Source organism: Hyperolius riggenbachi, chromosome 10 (assembly GCF_040937935.1).
Source record: "Hyperolius riggenbachi isolate aHypRig1 chromosome 10, aHypRig1.pri, whole genome shotgun sequence".
Taxonomy (NCBI): Eukaryota; Metazoa; Chordata; class Amphibia; order Anura; family Hyperoliidae; genus Hyperolius; species Hyperolius riggenbachi.
This window is the reverse complement of record NC_090655.1, coordinates 288743016-288760776: the sequence shown is the minus strand read 5'-3', so window position 1 is coordinate 288760776 and position 17761 is coordinate 288743016. Positions and strand designations below refer to the sequence as shown.

Sequence of the window (17761 nt, the reverse complement as noted above, 5' to 3'; positions counted from 1 at the left end):
GGATTCCATCGAATATGAAGACCACTGGGGATCAGGCATGGGGGGATCCCATGGATATCAAGCAGTGGCAGGACATTTCTACGGAGGTGATATAGCGCACTATGGGTTTCAGCAAGGCTATGGAGTCAGTACTGAAACCACCCACTCCGACTCCTTGGTTCCCAAAAACTGCTCTGACTCCAACTCCACACCCCTGGGTTTCAGTCATTTGTTTTGGGGGGGGGGGGGGGGGAGGGAGACCCAGTTCAGGGGTTCATTAATACGATAGAGTTCAAACTTTGAGGACACTTAGGACCTGTCTAGAGAGCACAGTATAATAATTCTAGGAGATATGAGCATTTTGAAAAGTGGACAAAACTTGGCCAGCACAACCTCTGCAACCGATTGTATCCATTCCCGACCAGATGTGACAGATGTGATGTACAGTCTGCTGACTTTCACTTCAATCCTTGATTCCAAACAGAAAGATTTACATCTAATAAGTACGCTTGTCCATCAAATGACCTTTATTTCACATACCATAGGACTATCTTGGCCTTTTGTGATTTAAAGATATCCTAATATTTACATGGGCCAATACAAATTTATATCTTTGGATTACAGAATGAAAATAAATTCATTTCAATGAGATTACATGTCGGGTTTTTTTCCACCGCACAGCTGTCCATCCGATACGGGTGCTACAATGATCCGGCCCCTTCCCTGAGATGTTTCTGAAACCTGCCGATTCCTATAGTGGATGGACATCAGCTGGAATCGCACTCTCCTAGGAAGCTTTCTACAGCACTACGCACAGAGACGATAACAGTCCAATCAGCAATGGAGCAATCTACAGAGTCAAAGGAATACACAAATTCCAATAATCCGTGGCGGGTCAGGTGGCATCCTGCGTGATCATTTACATAACCTTTGCTCCAGAGTGACAGAAATGTTGCAGAATACTGAGACTGGAAGCAACTATGAGAGCCAACACTGAGAGGATACAATCACAGGTTAATAAATGCTCACACGTTTAAGATCACACAGAATACACATAATCAAAAAATACTTGAATGCGTCTGTGTATACGGGAATAGTTCAAACAGTGGGACTCTTTATTACATAATCGAGCTCCCTATCCAACAGCAAATGTATGAGGAGGTTTTGGAAGGATAAGCTGCTGGACTGTCGTGGCAGCCTTTCATAAATTCCCTCCTTCAGCCACACCTGTAGCAGTCCCGGAAAGTGGGCAGACAAGGGACATAAAGAAATTACTGTTGATGTTTCACTACCTGAAATCCTACTGAGGTCAGTGTGTGTAAATATAGCTCCTCTGAGTTTTATTAAGTCTGCATTTATTGCATAAAATATTCTGCCCTAGCTCTACGTAGATGGGGTGAGGGTGTTGGGCACACAAGAGAGATATGGTTGGTCCTGGAACCTCTGCAATTCCCCTCAATTAATGAAAAAGACAACAGATTATGAGCTTCAAGCCTTCCACACTTTAAGTACTTTCAAAATGCATCCTCTTCTGTCCACCCCTGAGATTAAACAGATGATGTTACAAAGGATAACCACTTTCACATTTCTGAGAGAGAAGTTCTAGTAACGAGTGTCGTGTTCAGAAGAAGGAGATGGAAGAACTTGCATGGAGCCTCTGGTGGACAACCAGATTATGATGAGTACTGAAACTGTTTCCACACTCTGGGCAAGAAAAAGGCTTCTCACCTGTGTGAATTCTCAGGTGAGCCACAAAGTGGCCTTTGTGGATAAAGGACTTCTCACAATACAGGCAGGAAAATCGAGTTTCTTCTGTGTGACTCCTCTGGTGGGCCATGAAATGTCCATGATGGATGAAGGACTTTCCACACAGAGGACAAGAGAACTTCTTTTCTTCCACGTGGATCCTCTGGTGGGCCAGAAAATGGCCTTGATGTATGAAGGTCTTCTGGCAGAAAGAACAAGTGAACGGGTTGTCGATCTGGTGGGTTCTCAGGTGCTTATTCAGGCTACTCTTTATCCGGAAAGTCTTGCCACACTGGAAACAACAGAAAGGTCGCTCTCCTGAGTGTATTCTCTGGTGGGAAATGTAATACGACCTTTGAGAAAAACTCTTGCCACATTCAGAACATGAGAAAGGTTTCTCCCCTGTGTGGACCCTCTGGTGGGTGGTGAAATGTGTTCTCCGGGTGAAGCCCTTTCCGCAGTCAGAACAGGAAAACAGTTTCTGCTGGTTGTACGACCTCCCGGGTGACTCAATCATTGAGAACTGGGCGAAATGGCCATCTTCATCTTTCACAGATTCCCCTTTAATGTGAGAACTATAAGACTGCATGTCTTCACTGTCAGCAGAGAAGTACATATCCGTGGTGGGAAAATCTTCTTCTTCGTGGGGTTCCTCTTTGATATGAACTGACCCATGCTGCAGAGAACCTGAAGGAAGGTAGGACTCATCATCTGAGAGGTTTCCATCTTCACAAGAGAGGTGGTCCTCTTTAGAGGAGCAAGATGGATATTGAAACGGAAAAGCTGATGGGCGCAGATGTCCATGTCTAAATGCATGAGGTTCTTCTTTTACATGAGACAGAGGATGGTCTGTGAAGGTGTATGTGTAATTATCTGTGAGGCTACTTGATTCACAGAAGTCCAGTTCTTCCTTAGATTCAGATGATTTCGCCTCTGACACTGAATGTTCTCCATTGCTTGGATCTGGTTTCTTCCATTGGACAGAATCTTCCTTCACCAGAAGAGAAGTCTTTTTTGTTCCACCCTTCGCTGCGGAGGAGTTGCAGCTGGCGAGTCCCTCTCTGCCTGCTGTCAGTTTCTCAATGACCTTTTCTAAGCAGCTGCTCATGGTTTTCTGTCACCTCTGATGAACTCTTCTGCTGTAGAAATGTTCACCAACCTTGCCTTCTGGCCCTGATGGTCAAACTGCGCTCACTCTTCCCCCGTCTGGTTCACATTTCTAAAAACTGAGAAGAGAAGAAACATGCAGAAATGAATGCTGTGTGACAAAAATACCCTCACAAAGTGCAGTAGTTTGACACTCCTACAAAGATGTTTTCATTTAAACCCAATCTTAAAATGATACATTCCCTGATGCTTAAGAGAGCTGTGCAGTGTCTCATGATGGGACCTCCTGAGAGGGTGGTTTGTGCAGCAGCACTCTGAACAAGGCTCCTGAAGTTCTACCCTACATCACTCACATGCAGTGTCTCCTGCATGTGCTGCCATGCTACTCTTCCATGTGTGGCTAGCTTATCTCCTGCACGTGCTGCCACGTTACTGACCCATGTGTGGCTAGCTTATCTCCTGCATGTGCTGCCACGTTACTGACCCATGTGTGGCTAGCTTATCTCCTGCATGTGCTGCCACGCTACTGACTCATGTGTGGCTAGCTTATCTCCTGCATGTGCTGCCACGCTACTCTCCCATGTGTGGCTAGCTTATCTCCTGCACGTGCTGCCACGCTACTCTCCCATGTGTGGCTAGCTTATCTCCTGCATGTGCTGCCACGTTACTGACCCATGTGTGGCTAGCTTATCTCCTGCACGTGCTGCCACGCTACTCTCCCATGTGTGGCTAGCTTATCTCCTGCATGTGCTGCCACGCTACTGACCCATGTGTGGCTAGCTTATCTCCTGCACGTGCTGCCACGCTACTCTCCCATGTGTGGCTAGCTTATCTCCTGCATGTGCTGCCACGTTACTGACCCATGTGTGGATAGCTTATCTCCTGCATGTACTGCCACGTTACTGACCCATGTGTGGCTAGCTTATCTCCTGCATGTGCTGCCACGCTACTGACTCATGTGTGGATAGCTTATCTCCTGCATGTACTGCCACGCCACTGACCCATGTGTGGCTAGCTTATCTCCTGCATGTGCTGCCACGCTACTGACTCATGTGTAGCTAGCTTATCTCCTGCATGTGCTGCCACGCTACTGACCCATGTGTGGCTAGCTTATCTCCTGCATGTGCTGCCACGCTACTGACCCATGTGTGGCTAGCTTATCTCCTGCATGTGCTGCCACGCTACTGACTCATGTGTGGCTAGCTTATCTCCTGCATGTGCTGCCACGCTACTGACCCATGTGTGGCTAGCTTATCTCCTGCATGTGCTGCCACGCTACTGACTCATGTGTGGCTAGCTTATCTCCTGCATGTGCTGCCACGCTACTGACCCATGTGTGGCTAGCTTATCTCCTGCATGTGCTGCCACGCTACTGACCCATGTGTGGCTAGCTTATCTCCTGCATGTGCTGCCACGCTACTGACTCATGTGTGGCTAGCTTATCTCCTGCATGTGCTGCCACGCTACTGACCCATGTGTGGCTAGCTTATCTTCTGCATGTGCTGCCACGCTACAGACTCATGTGTGGCTAGCTTATCTCCTGCATGTATTGCCACGCTACTGACTCATGTGTGGCTAGCTTATCTCCTGCATGTGCTGCCACGCTACTGACCCATGTGTGGCTAGCTTATCTCCTGCATGTGCTGCCACGCTACTGACTCATGTGTGGCTAGCTTATCTCCTGCATGTGCTGCCACGCTACTGACTCATGTGTGGCTAGCTTATCTCCTGCTTGTGCTGCCACGCTACTGACCCATGTGTGGCTAGCTTATCTCCTGCATGTGCTGCCACGCTACTGACTCATGTGTGGCTAGCTTATCTCCTGCATGTGCTGCCACGCTACTCTCCCATGTGTGGCTAGCTTATCTCCTGCATGTGCTGACACGCTACTGACTAGTGTGGCTAGCTTATCTCCTGCATGTACTGCCACGCTACTGACTCATGTGTGGCTAGCTTATCTCCTGCATGTGCTGCCACGCTACTGACTCATGTGTGGCTAGCTTATCTCCTGCATGTGCTGCCACGCTACTGACTCATGTGTGGCTAGCTTATCTCCTGCATGTGCTGCCACGCTACTGACTCATGCGTGGCTAGCTTATCTCCTGCATGTACTGCCACGCTACTGACCCATGTGTGGCTAGCTTATCTCCTGTATGTACTGCCACGCTACTGACTCATGCGTGGCTAGCTTATCTCCTGCATGTGCTGCCACGCTACTGACTCATGTGTGGCTAGCTTATCTCCTGTATGTGCTGCCATGCTACTGACCCATGTGTGGCTAGCTTATCTCCTGCATGTGCTGCCACGCTACTGACCCATGTGTGGCTAGCTTATCTCCTGCATGTGCTGCCACGCTACTGACTCATGTGTGGCTAGCTTATCTCCTGCATGTGCTGCCACGCTACTGACCCATGTGTGGCTAGCTTATCTCCTGCATGTGCTGCCACACTACTGACTAGTGTGGCTAGCTTATCTCCTGCATGTGCTGCCACGCTACTGACCCATGTGTGGCTAGCTTATCTCCTGCATGTACTGCCATGCTACTGACCCATGTGTGGCTAGCTTATCTCCTGCATGTGCTGCCACGCTACTGACTCATGTGTGGCTAGCTTATCTCCTGCATGTGCTGCCACGCTACTGTCCCATGTGTGGCTAGCTTATCTCCTGCATGTGCTGCCACGCTACTGACTCATGTGTGGCTAGCTTATCTCCTGCATGTGCTGCCACGCTACTCTCCCATGTGTGGATAGCTTATCTCCTGCATGTGCTGCCACGCTACTCTCCCATGTGTGGCTAGCTTGTCTCCTGCATGTGCTGCCACGCTACTGACTCATGTGTGGCTAGCTTATCTCCTGCATGTGCTGCCACACTACTGACTAGTGTGGCTAGCTTATCTCCTGCATGTGCTGCCACGTTAATGACTAGTGTGGCTAGCTTATCTCCTGCATGTACTGCCATGCTACTGACTCATGTGTGACTAGCTTATCTCCTGCATGTGCTGCCACGCTACTGACCCATGTGTGGCTATCCTATCTCCTGCATGTACTGCCATGCTACTGACCCATGTGTGGCTAGCTTATCTCCTGCATGTGCTGCCACACTACTGACCCATGTGTGGCTATCCTATCTCCTGCATGTGCTGCCATGCTACTGACTCATGTGTGACTAGCTTATCTCCTGCATGTGCTGCCACGCTACTGTCCCATGTGTGGCTATCCTATCTCCTGCATGTACTGCCATGCTACTGACTCGTGTGGCTAGCTTATCTCCTGCATGTGCTGCCATGCTACTGACCCATGTGTGGCTAGCTTATCTTCTGCTTGTACTGCCACGCTACTTTCCCATATGTGGCTAGCTTGTCTCCTGCATGTGCTGCCATGCTACTGACTCATGTGTGGCTAGCTTATCTCCTGCATGTGCTGCCATGCTACTGACCCATGTGTGGCTAGCTTATCTTCTGCTTGTACTGCCACGCTACTTTCCCATATGTGGCTAGCTTGTCTCCTGCATGTGCTGCCATGCTACTGACTCATGTGTGGCTAGCTTATCTCCTGCATGTGCTGCCACGCTACTGACCCATGTGTGGCTAGCTTATCTCCTGCATGTGCTGAACAGCTTGTCAGGTTACATCTGCACTGCCTAACAGGATGAAATGTCACCCAGAAAATGATAAAATGAATTAAAAACAATAACATAAAGTTTGTGGTGGCTTACCTCAATGAATACAAATTCATATAAAAATGAACTTTAATAGCACTGGCAGCGCGCCTCATGGGGCCCCGCCCACCTCCTCAGGCCAAATCAAGTGCCTCACTGCGTCAAGAGCCAAGGTTTGAGCACTTTTTTTACGGGCCCCTAGGGCCTTCTTTCTAAAAGTGCGACCTGCCTGCAGTGGTTGGTGACCCCTTGCAACCTCCCTTTGTGAGTAACCTCTGCTTATAATGTTTTGCTTCTGCTATCATTAGTGGCGTACTACAGCATCTGGGGTGACTGTTCACTCTCTACTTTATCTGCACTGCCTGCATCGTGACATGGAGGGGAGGGGCTGTGCTGCTACACCGAGGACATAAGTGGGTGACTAGGTATGGTCAGTAAGATGCAAATAATTACTAGTAGGTGCAGAATTATGCAAAAGTGTGCATTGGTCCATTTTCAAGCGGCATATATTTGCTTACATCACGGGTGCCCATTAGGTAGATCGCAATTTACCGGTAGAGTACAAAGGACTTCATGGTAGATCCCAACCCCACTACATTTTCCATTCTGTATATCCAAGTGTGCTCCTAAAATTGTACATAGGTTGATTATTTTGACTTGCTAATTTTTTTAAGTAGCTCACAAGCCAAAAAGTGTGGGCAGCTCTGGCTTACATCATTTGAATAATCTTGCACCAACTTGGAATTATTTGAATCTCAGCAACCATCCATACTGCACCCTGGAGAGTACTACCTCATCCGGCTGCACCTCTGCCTACCCCCTGCAGGCGGAGGGCCTCTCAGAAGGTCAGGGGTCATAGGCTTGTGTGATATGTGGTCCGGGGTCTCGGCTTGGAGATTTGGTATGATTGGTTGCATCTCTGCCCCGTCTCCAGGAATTTCTCCTTTATGCCACATTTTCTGAGGCCAGAGGAGGGCGCTGCAGAGGCAGGACCATGTAGGGTTGCCACCCAGCCGGTATTCGGGCGGCAGGGCCGTTTTTTTCATTAGAAAGCCGGTGCCGGAATATTTTTTTTACCGGCAGGGCATTTGCTCAGGATTTGCCGGTAAAAACAAGAGGAGAAACAGAGCATTGCTATATAAAACCTCCCCAAACTGCTGCCAGCCAATGAGAGCGCTTCCACTGGCTGGGCTGGCCCGCCCCACTCCTGTGCCTACACTAGCTGTTCGTGGCCGAGGTGTAGAAGGAGGAAGTGCAATGTATTCTACACGCAGCAAGCAGAGTGTCTGCCCCTCCTCCTCTGCAGTCAGTGCAGTCTTCTGAAACTTTGAAGTCTGCAGCGTCACACAGGTTCTCCATAATTACATTCTATGTTTCTCATGGTCGGCTCAGTTGTCAGTCTGTCACAGTTCTCTTTCAGTGAATTGTTACGAGTGAATAGAGTATATTCCGCTGTACCAGGAGTCCAGGAGAGGCTACCTGTCGTAAAAATTCCTGAGGGACCAGGAGGTGTTAATGACAGGCTGTTACAGCGTCAAACATTTGTGAAGAAGGCTATTACCTAAAGATATGCAGATTAACACTGCAATCAAATGGGGCTTTTGAGCTTGCAAGTTGTCTGAAAAGCAGGAGCCCTGCAGCTACTTCAACCAATTCTTTTTTTCTGAATGGTAGCTATAGACGATAACAGACATTCCCACCTGTAAGGTGCCATGTCCATTTCCATTGGGGCATGTCACCAGTGCTGCTGCGAAGCTGAATCACTATAGTTATGGTTACAGGGATTCAGGTGTGTGCTTTGGAGAACTGCTGTCCAGATTGGCAAGCGATCTGGACAGCAAGCTATTGTTTGAATCGGCAGTAGTTTCCCATCTGCACATTCAGACTTAATGGAAACAGTCTTTTTGCTTTTACAGGATAAAGACTCATTCACATCATAGGCACTTTGGTGCACATTTTGGCAGCACATATTATGTGCAACACGCAAGAATGGCAGAAGTGCACAGACCGCACTTCTATGCTGCGCTGTACAGTACAGCACAGCAGTGTGATGCGCTATCACACTGCTGCATGCATTTTTCAGGAATCACAGCGCTGATCCCATTCACTGTAATGAATGAGATCAGCAGCGCGCAGATGGCGTGCAATCATATGCATTGCGTCCCAATAGCACGGCCATTCTGCATCAGTGATGTGACTGAGTCCTTAGGCTACGTTCCCACCTGCTGCCAGATCACAAGCAGTCAGAGGGAGAGGACAGTGTAATGTCCTCTCCAATGGTCCGCTGAGATCTGGCTTTAGCCCAGGGCAGATAAACTCCCCTACAGGCGCAGAATCCTCCAGGACACCGAAGTACGATGAGGGGTGTGGGCACACCCGAGATGCCCATGCACAGAAGCCCGTGACTGCCCAGCAGAACAGCGAGATATAGCGGCAGAACAGAGGGGCCGAGGAGGATGGCGAGGGAGGCCCCAGTGCTCATGGGGCTTGAGGAAGCCCCAGGTAAGTATAAATAGGGGCTAGTGAACCATCTCAGGTTCACTTTAAAGGACAACTGAAGTGAGAGGTCTATGGAGGTGGCCATATTTATTTCATTTTCAGCAATACCGGTTGCCTGGCAGCTCAGCTGATCCTCTGCCTCTAATACTTTTCGATAGAGAGGTTATTGGCATTATTAAGACACTACTGCAGCCAAGCAGACTAGCAGATCCTGCACACAAACTTAGATCCTGCACACAAAAGGCTTCTTAAAGTATCTGCATTAGCAGCATACAGAGCAAGCAGAGGCACACAACATGTTTTGGGCATAGCTCTTCCTCACCTGAGAAAACCTGTCGTGTGCCTCTGCTTGCTCTGTATGCTGCTAATACAGATATTTTAAGAAGCCTTTTGTGTGCAGGATCTAAGTTTGTTCTAGTACATGGTGTTGCAGGAGAGGTGTACACGCAGGGGGCTTGCACCGGCTTCCAGTTCTAGAGTTAGAGACCAGGGATGCTCAAATCTGACCCAGGAGATAGCCGGATAGTTGCTATCCGGATATCTCCCAGGACGGCTGTGCGGGGGTGTTTGGGGGAGGGGGGGGTGGGCGGTTCAAGCGGTCAAGCTTACCTGTCTGACGTCTTCTAGATATGTCCCTCAGCGCCTCCCACGATGCGCTCCACACTTCCTCCTTCAACCTGGAAGGAGGAAGTGTTTGTACTACTCACGTGACTGCTGCGTGGAGCGCATCGTGGGAGGCGCCGAGGGACCCACCCCGCACAGCCCTCCTGGGAGATATCCGGATAGCAACTATCCGGCTATCTCCCGAGTCGGATTTGAGCATCCCTGTTAGAGACCTGTAATGGTGGTGAAGTGTGGTTGTTCCAGTAAAGCGGACCAGCAGTGCTGCCGGGCAACTGGTATTGTTTAAAAGGTAATGAATATGGCAGCCTCCATATCCCTCTCACTTCAGTTGCCCTTTAAAGTTAATGTGTGGTATGTCCTGCTACAGCAGGGGCATAACTGTATAACCAAGGGCTCCTTATCAAACTAATCTTAAGGCCTGATGAAACTTGTCCAAGGAGGCTGCTAACAACCACCTCTGCTAAAAAGCGTGTGTACAGCACGGGCGCCACCAGGCACCAAGCAGCCGCTTGGGGCCTCATGTTTTTAGGGGCCTCGGAGGCTCCGTGACGTCATCAAGACGTCACACTGTTGTCTGCGCCGCGGCGTCTAATAGGCAGCCAGCGCAGCCCCGCTCCAGCCTGCAGAGCAGGGTTACGGGAAGATGGCGTCCAAAGTCCTGTACTGGAGACTATTTGTGTCTCCAGTACAGGGCTTCGGGTGCCATCTTCCCGTGGCCCTGCTATTCAGTTCAGTGCGGGAGACTGCAGGAGGATCGTCCGGGGAGCTGCACGCCAGAGGTCGGCAGTGTGAGGGGACTTCTGTCAGGTGAGTAAATTTTTTTTTTTTTTTTGCTGAAATGTGGCCCAAATTGTGTTTGTTTTCTGCTAAAATGTGGCCCAAATTGTGTTTGTTTTCTGCTAAAATGTGGCCCAAATTGCGTTTGTTTTCTGCTAAAATGTGGCCAAAATTGCGTTTGTTTTCTGCTAAAATGTGGCCCAAATTGCGTTTGTTTTCTGCTAAAATGTGGCCAAAATTGCGTTTGTTTTCTGCTAAAATGTGCCCCATATTGCGTTTGTTTTCTGTTAAAATGTGGCCCAAATTGCGTTTATTTTCTGCTGAAATGTGGCCCAAATTGCATTTTTTTTTGCTGAAATGTGGCCCAAATTGTGTTTGTTTTTTGCTGAAATGTGGCCCAAATTGTGTTTGTTTTCTGCTGACATGTTGCCCACATTGGCCTGGTGCACACCAAAAAACGCTAGCAGATCCGCAAAATGCTAGCAGATTTTGAAACGCTTTTTCTTATTTTTCTGTAGCGTTTCAGCTAGCATTTTGCGGTTTTGTGAAGCGTTTTTGGTGTAGTAGATTTCGTGTATTGTTACAGTAAAGCTGTTACTGAACAGCTACTGTAACAAAAAACGCCTGGCAAACCGCTCTGAAGTGCCGTTTTTCAGAGCGGTTTGCGTTTTTCCTATACTTAACATTGAGGCAGAAACGCCTCCGCAATCCAAAATCTGCAGCAGCCCGGGAGAATGCATTGTTTCCTTCCTAGCAAGCAAGCAACGTGTCTGCACAGCCTTTGCCCTGCAATGTCGCCCGAGGAATTGGGTCCCAATAGCCGTTGAGTGACATTGAGTATATGAACGGGACCTTTAGAGCCTTCTTAGCATTTAAGACTCCATCTTGAATGTTTCTGAAAGTACCCCTGAGCCAGGGTAAAATCTATTGAAGGATGCCCATTGTGGGCTATATTACCTTCATAGAAGTGTCCTGGCATTGCTCGTTATCCTCAGGGTTACCCCTATTAATCCACCAACCCCCCACTACTCTAAACTGCCAGGCGTGGGTTTTGATCAGCACAGTAATAGACAATGCTTGTGAATGAGCACTTGCTTTCTCTGTGTTTGCACCATTTGGAACTTACACCAGCGCAGTTCTGATTCGCACTCCATCGTTAGGCGGAGCCTCCTGGATTTCATATTCAACTGAAGGATTCCGTCAAATATGAAGGGGTATGGGAGACCCCAAGGACAATGAGCAGTACCTCAGTTCAGGGGTACTTTAAATTAACCTCCTTGGCGGTTAATTTTTTTTTTTCTAATTTAAAAAAATCCTTTTTTTTTTTAATTTTTTTTTTTGTTTCATGTAAAGCTACCAGAGTGGTAGCTACATGAAACACCACTAGAGGGCGCATGTGGCCCTCTAGTCCTATCGTCGCCGGCATCTATAGCAAACAGGGGAACGCGTATATAACGCGTTCCCCTGTTTGGCTTCTCCTGTCGCCATGGCGACGATCGGGATGACGTCATGGACGTCAGCCGACGTCCTGACGTCAGGCACACCCGATCCAGCCCGTAGCGCTGCCCGGAACTCATTGGTCCGGGCAGCGCAGGGCTCTGGCGGGGGGGGGGCCCTCTTCAGCCGCTGCGTGCGGCCGATCGCCGCAGAGCGGCGGCGATCAAGCTGTGCGCGCGGCTAGCAAAGTGCTGGCTGCGCGCACAGCAATTTACAGCGCACAAATCGCCCCACCAGGGGCTGAGATCTCCCCCTGCGCGGCATAGCCCGAGCTCAGCTCGGGCTTACCGCCAGGGAGGTTAAGGAACGACCTTTTTAAGGTAAAATAATCTTCTAATTATGAAAAATATGTCACTGCTATAAAAGCCACTATAAACAGCACCCGACTGACTGCAATAAGTAAAAAAAAAAGTATTGTGATTATTCACTGCAGGACTGAGGCTGTACAAATGCATAACCAGCCTGTAGGCTCGAGATGCGTTTTGTTGCTATGCAGGAGGCCCAGATCCAAACTAAGAATGTCGGGACAAACCACTCCCACTTTTAGGCCACACCCCCAGACCACGCCTACAAGCCAGTATTTTTCCCCCCAAAAGGTGGCAACCCTAGGACCATGTGCTCCTCAGGGGCAGGGAGCTGTTATTATAATAATGGAGGGCGGGGCCCCTGAGGGAAGGGGGCGGAGACACAACACAGACACAAGGGGAAGAAGAGACAATCATGTGGGGAAAAAACAATAAGAATAAACAGCAATAAACAGTACAAGCGCTTTGACTCCGCCCGGCTGCAGGTCCCCCCCCAGAGTACAGGGGAGGGGCAACCAAGCAGAGTGGCCCTTTAAGGGGGAGGGGCTGCGGGTCGGGGAGGGTTCAGGAAGGAGACACAGCAGGGCACATGAGGTGGAGAGTCACTGACCTGCTCGGCAGAGCCCGGGGAAGACATTCGGTGTGATCACACCCACTTCCTGCCAGCACTTCCGCCCGGGTTTCCAATCACTTCCGTGTTTGCGTTTCAGCTGCGTTTCACAGCGCTTCCGCGTGGCCCCGCCCCTTCCGCTCGGCGGCCGTCGGGAGAATTGCAGCTCCTTCCTTACTATAGATCTGTTTCACCGGCGACATCTGGTGGCGATTTTGAGAACTGCAGCCGGAGCAGAACACATAGCGGAACAATCGCTGCCTGCCGCCGCCATCTAGTGGCCGTATGTGTTATGACAGCCTCATTACACTCCGGCTCTATAGTGACCTCTGGTGGCCATATGTGTTATGACAGCCTCATTACACTCTGGCTCTATAGTGACCTCTGGTGGCCATATGTGTTATGACAGCCTCATTACACTCCGGCTCTATAGTGACCTCTGGTGGCCATATGTGTTATGACAGCCTCATTACACTCTGGCTCTATAGTGACCTCTAGTGGCCATATGTGTTATGACAGCCTCATTACACTCTGGCTCTATAGTGACCTCTGGTGGCCATATGTGTTATGACAGCCTCATTACACTCTGGCTCTATAGTGACCTCTGGTGGCCATATGTGTTATGACAGCCTCATTACACTCCGGTTCTATAGTGACCTCTGGTGGCCATATGTGTTATGACAGCCTTATTACACTCTGGCTCTATAGTGACCTCTGGTGGCCATATGTGTTATGACAGCCTCATTACACTCCGGCTCTATAGTGACCTCTGGTGGCCATATGTGCTATGACATCCTCATTACACTCCGGCTCTATAGCGACCTCTGGTGGCCATATGTGCTATGATAGCCTCATTACACTCAGGCTCCATAGTGACCTCTGGTGGCCATATGTGCCATGACAGCCTCATTACACTCCGGCTCTATAGTGACCTCTGATGCCCATTTGTGAAATGACAGCTCCTTTACTGTAGATCTGTCTCACCGGCGATATCTGGTGGCGATTGTGAGAACTGCAGCCAGATGATACACATAGCGGAACAATCGCTGCCCGCCACCGCCATCTAGTGGCCATATGTGCTATGATAGCCTCATTACACTCAGGCTCCATAGTGACCTCTGGTGGCCATATGTGCTATGACAGCCTCATTACACTCCGGCTCTATATTGGCCATATGTGCTATGACAGCCTCATTACACTCCGGCTCTATAGTGTCCTCTGGTGGCCATATGTGCTATGACAGCCTCATTACACTCCGGCTCTATAGTGACCTCTGGTGGCCATTTGTGAAATGACTGCCTCATTACACTCTGGCTCTACAGTGACCTCTGGTGGCCATTTGTGAAATGACAGCCTCATTACACTCCGGCTCTATAGTGACCTCTGGTGGCCATTTGTGAAATGACTGCCTCATTACACTCTGGCTCTACAGTGACCTCTGGTGGCCATTTGTGAAATGACAGCCTCATTACACTCCGGCTCTATAGTGACCTCTGGTGGCCATTTGTGAAATGACTGCCTCATTACACTCTGGCTCTACAGTGACCTCTGGTGGCCATTTGTGAAATGACAGCCTCATTACACTCCGGCTCTATAGTGACCTCTGGTGGCCGAGCGTTAGAATTACAGCGTCTCCATCTATAGCAGCCTTTCTCAACTTTTTTACCCTGGAGGAACCCTGCAAATAACTTTTGGGTCTCAGGGAACCCCTGCAAACAATTTTTTAATCTCGAGGAACCCCTGCATTTATTTTTCCGGAAGCATGGTCTTTAACCTCTTGATGACCAGCTAACGCCGATTGCTGTAAATTGGTTGTCTGCGGGTTTCCATGATTTCCATGTCAGTTCACGGAGGGTGTCTCCGTGAACAGCCGGAGAGCCGCCGATCGTGGGGAAGAAATCCCCGCTGTTTACATCATACGACGCTGCTGCGCAGCAGCGCCGTAAGGCAGATCGGCGATCCCCGGCCTCTGATTGGCCGGGGATCGCCGGCATATGATAGGCTCAGGGCCGGCCCGCCCATGACGCGGGGTGAAACTTTTGCCTCAGGCGGCACTTCTGGGGGGGCGGCACCCGCCCGTCCATGTGTGTGGGGGGCCGCCCGAGCTGGAGGGGATAGCGGGCAGGAAGGGGGTGTTGGGCCTAGCAGCGGGGAGGGGGGTCGGACCCCCCCCCCCCTCCCTCGCCTGGGTCCCCCGTCATCCGCTCCCCTCCAGCTTTAAAAAGGTCCGTGCTGTGGCTGCAGCTATTCGTAAGAGGCAACGGGCGGGGATTACTCACCTCTTCCTCGTTCCAGGCCAGCGTGCGCTCCACTGACGTCACTTCCTGCTACGCCGCAGGAAGTGACGTCAGTGGAGCGCACGCTGGCCTGGAACGAGGAAGAGGTGAGTAATCCCCGCCCGTTGCCTCTTACGAATAGCTGCAGCCACAGCACGGACCTTTTTAAAGCTGGAGGGGAGTGGAGGACGGGGGACCCAGGCGAGGGAGGGGAGGGGGTCCGACCCCCCTCCCCGCCGCTAGGCCCAATACCCCCTTCCTGCCCGCTATCCCCTCCAGCTCGGGCGGCCCTCCACAACAACGGCTTGGGGGGGGGGGGCGGCGGCGATTTCTTTAAAAATTGCCTCAGGCGGCAAAAAGTCTAGGGCCGGGCCTGGATAGGCTGAAGCCTATCCTACAATGCGCAGGACGGATATCCATCCTGCGCCGCTCAGAGGGGAAGGGAGAGGGAGCGCCGAAAACACTCTGGAGGGGGGCTGTGAAGAGCCCCCCCCCCGCAAAGCACCGCAAGCCGGCGGCGATCAGACCCCCCCAGCAGGACATCCACCTAGTGGGGAAAAAAGGGGGTAAGTCTGATCGCCCTGGCATAATCCTGATCTGTGCTGCGGGCTGGAGAGCCCACGCAGCACAGATCAGACAGAAATCCCCTGGTCGTCAAGTGGTTAAAAGTAGGTGAGGCTGTAAATTTTACTAACTCCTATTACACTGCCACTCACTATACTGTGCTCATGATTATTCTGATCCCCAATGTAGTGCTTCTTGTTACAGTACCACCTATTATAGTGTGCTCTATTATACTTCCCCCTGATGGCAGAAAATGCCAGAGAACCCTGCAGAGTCCTCAAGGAACCCTGGTTGAGAAAGCCTGATCTATAGTCTAGAAAAAAATTGTTAATCCGCTGCACTTGTCCTTTAATTATTAGTTCACCCAAATTATTTTTGGGGAAGGCAGGTCAACTTTAGCAATAGTATTCAGCACAAGAAAAGAGTGACCGCCCCTCAAGGAACTATAAGAATACAAAACATTATCGAAGGATCAATTGTAGCAATTCCCTAAACCGACTGGTAACCCCCCCCCCCCCCCCATAAAAAATTGCATTGGCTGTCACCACGGGAACGCTCCCTCACATACACACATCACCAGTTTCATCACATAACCATCCATACAATCTAGATTGGCCAATCTTTTGGATTGCACTTGTGTGGGAACTATAGGATAACGGCTGGCTGCCCACAATTCCTTTGAGCCAAAGAGGCATGCAAAGGAATTGTGGACAGACAGCCGTTATTCTATAGTTCCCACAAAAGATTGGCCAATCTAGATTGTATGGATGGTTATGTGGTGAAACTGGTGATGTGTGTATGGGAGGGAGCGTTCCCGTGGTGACAGCCAATGCAGTTTTTTATGGGGGGGGGGGGGGGGGGGGAGGTTACCAGTCGGTTTAGGGAATTGCTACAATTGATCCTTCAATAAAGTTTTGTATTTTTATAGTTACTTGAGTGGTGGTCACTCTTTTCTTGTGCTTCATCTATATTCTGTATCTTTTTGTTTTGGTGACGTCATTGTATTCTCACATCCAGCCACGCCCATTATTCACCTTCTAACCTCCTACATACTGGAATAAATGGGGGGAGGGGACCTCTGAGCTGCAGCCCCCCCCCCTTCCCCCTCCCCAGGCCAGCTGCTATGTCATATCTGGGGAGTCAGCGGGGCTGGGGGGAACTGCAGCTCGGGGGGTCCCCTCCATCTTCTTACAATATGAGGCGTGTAGGTGGCAGAGCTGCAGAGATACAGCGGCATAAACTGATATGTACCGCGCATGCGCACCACACAACGTGCACACTACACCGTCCATAAGTACATCGGCGTCCCTACGTGTAAATAGTGACCTTGTGTGGTCGTGTGTGAGAACTGTAGCACCGTCATTACATGTATCAGTGGTGACATCTTGTGGCTGCTTATGAAAACTACAGGAGTGTCTGATGTGATGTCTCATAACTCTCATACTCAGTGAGAGATTCACACCATTATTTATATTATAGGCCCCCCACACACCATACTTGGAGGGTAGGGAAGTGACCCCCTAAACTACCTCTGAGCCACATTGCAGTGCCCTCCCCCCATTCACAATATATTTTCATATACTATCTTAGAAACCAGCAGCTACAAGACCGACCAGGGGGGGAATGGCCCCCCGGGTGGTGAACTGGCTGCGGCGTCTATTAGATGCTGTGCCAGTTCACTCCCCGCAGCCCACCTCAGCCTGCGGAGTCTTCTGGCGTCCAAAGCCATCTACAGGGCTTCGGGCACTATCTTCCCGTAGCCCTGCAGTGTCACCACGAGGGTTGTGAAGATCACCGGGGGAGCTGTGCGCCAGGAGAGGATTATTCTGCAGGTCAGTAAATGCTTATTTAGTTTTTACAGGTGCACACTATTTTCTGGTGAAACGCTGCCCAGATTACGATTATTTTCTGGGGGGCACCACAGGTTTTCTCACCTGGAGTGACAAAATAACTAGAGGCGCCCCTGCCAGCAGCCCAGCGATAGCTCAGGGGGTCCCTCCCCACCCTCCAGATACAGGATGTGTAGGAGGCATGACTGCGGAGATATCGGGCCATGACTGTCAGGGTTGCACTGCGCATGCGCAAGCTACTCAGCGCAGAAACTGCAATTATGTATAATG

General features: G+C 50.2%; 1 protein-coding gene across 1 annotated transcript; it reads right to left on the bottom strand.

Annotated features, from left to right (window-relative positions):
* Nucleotides 1–483: 483 nt before the first annotated feature.
* On the bottom strand, nucleotides 484–12881 carry LOC137535585 (gastrula zinc finger protein XlCGF57.1-like). The gene is made up of 2 exons (XM_068257437.1): nucleotides 12802–12881; nucleotides 484–2951 (listed from the first exon to the last, which is right to left on the bottom strand). The coding sequence occupies exon 2, from the start codon at nucleotides 2831–2833 to the stop codon at nucleotides 1601–1603; it is 1233 nt and encodes a 410-aa protein (XP_068113538.1). The 5' UTR covers nucleotides 2834–2951; nucleotides 12802–12881; the 3' UTR covers nucleotides 484–1600.
* Nucleotides 12882–17761: the final 4880 nt, after the last annotated feature.

Excerpts from the sequence above, each read along its gene's own strand:
- LOC137535585 (XM_068257437.1), bottom strand. The coding sequence starts at position 2,833 with ATGAGCAGCTGCTTAGAAAAGGTCATTGAGAAACTGACAGCAGGCAGA.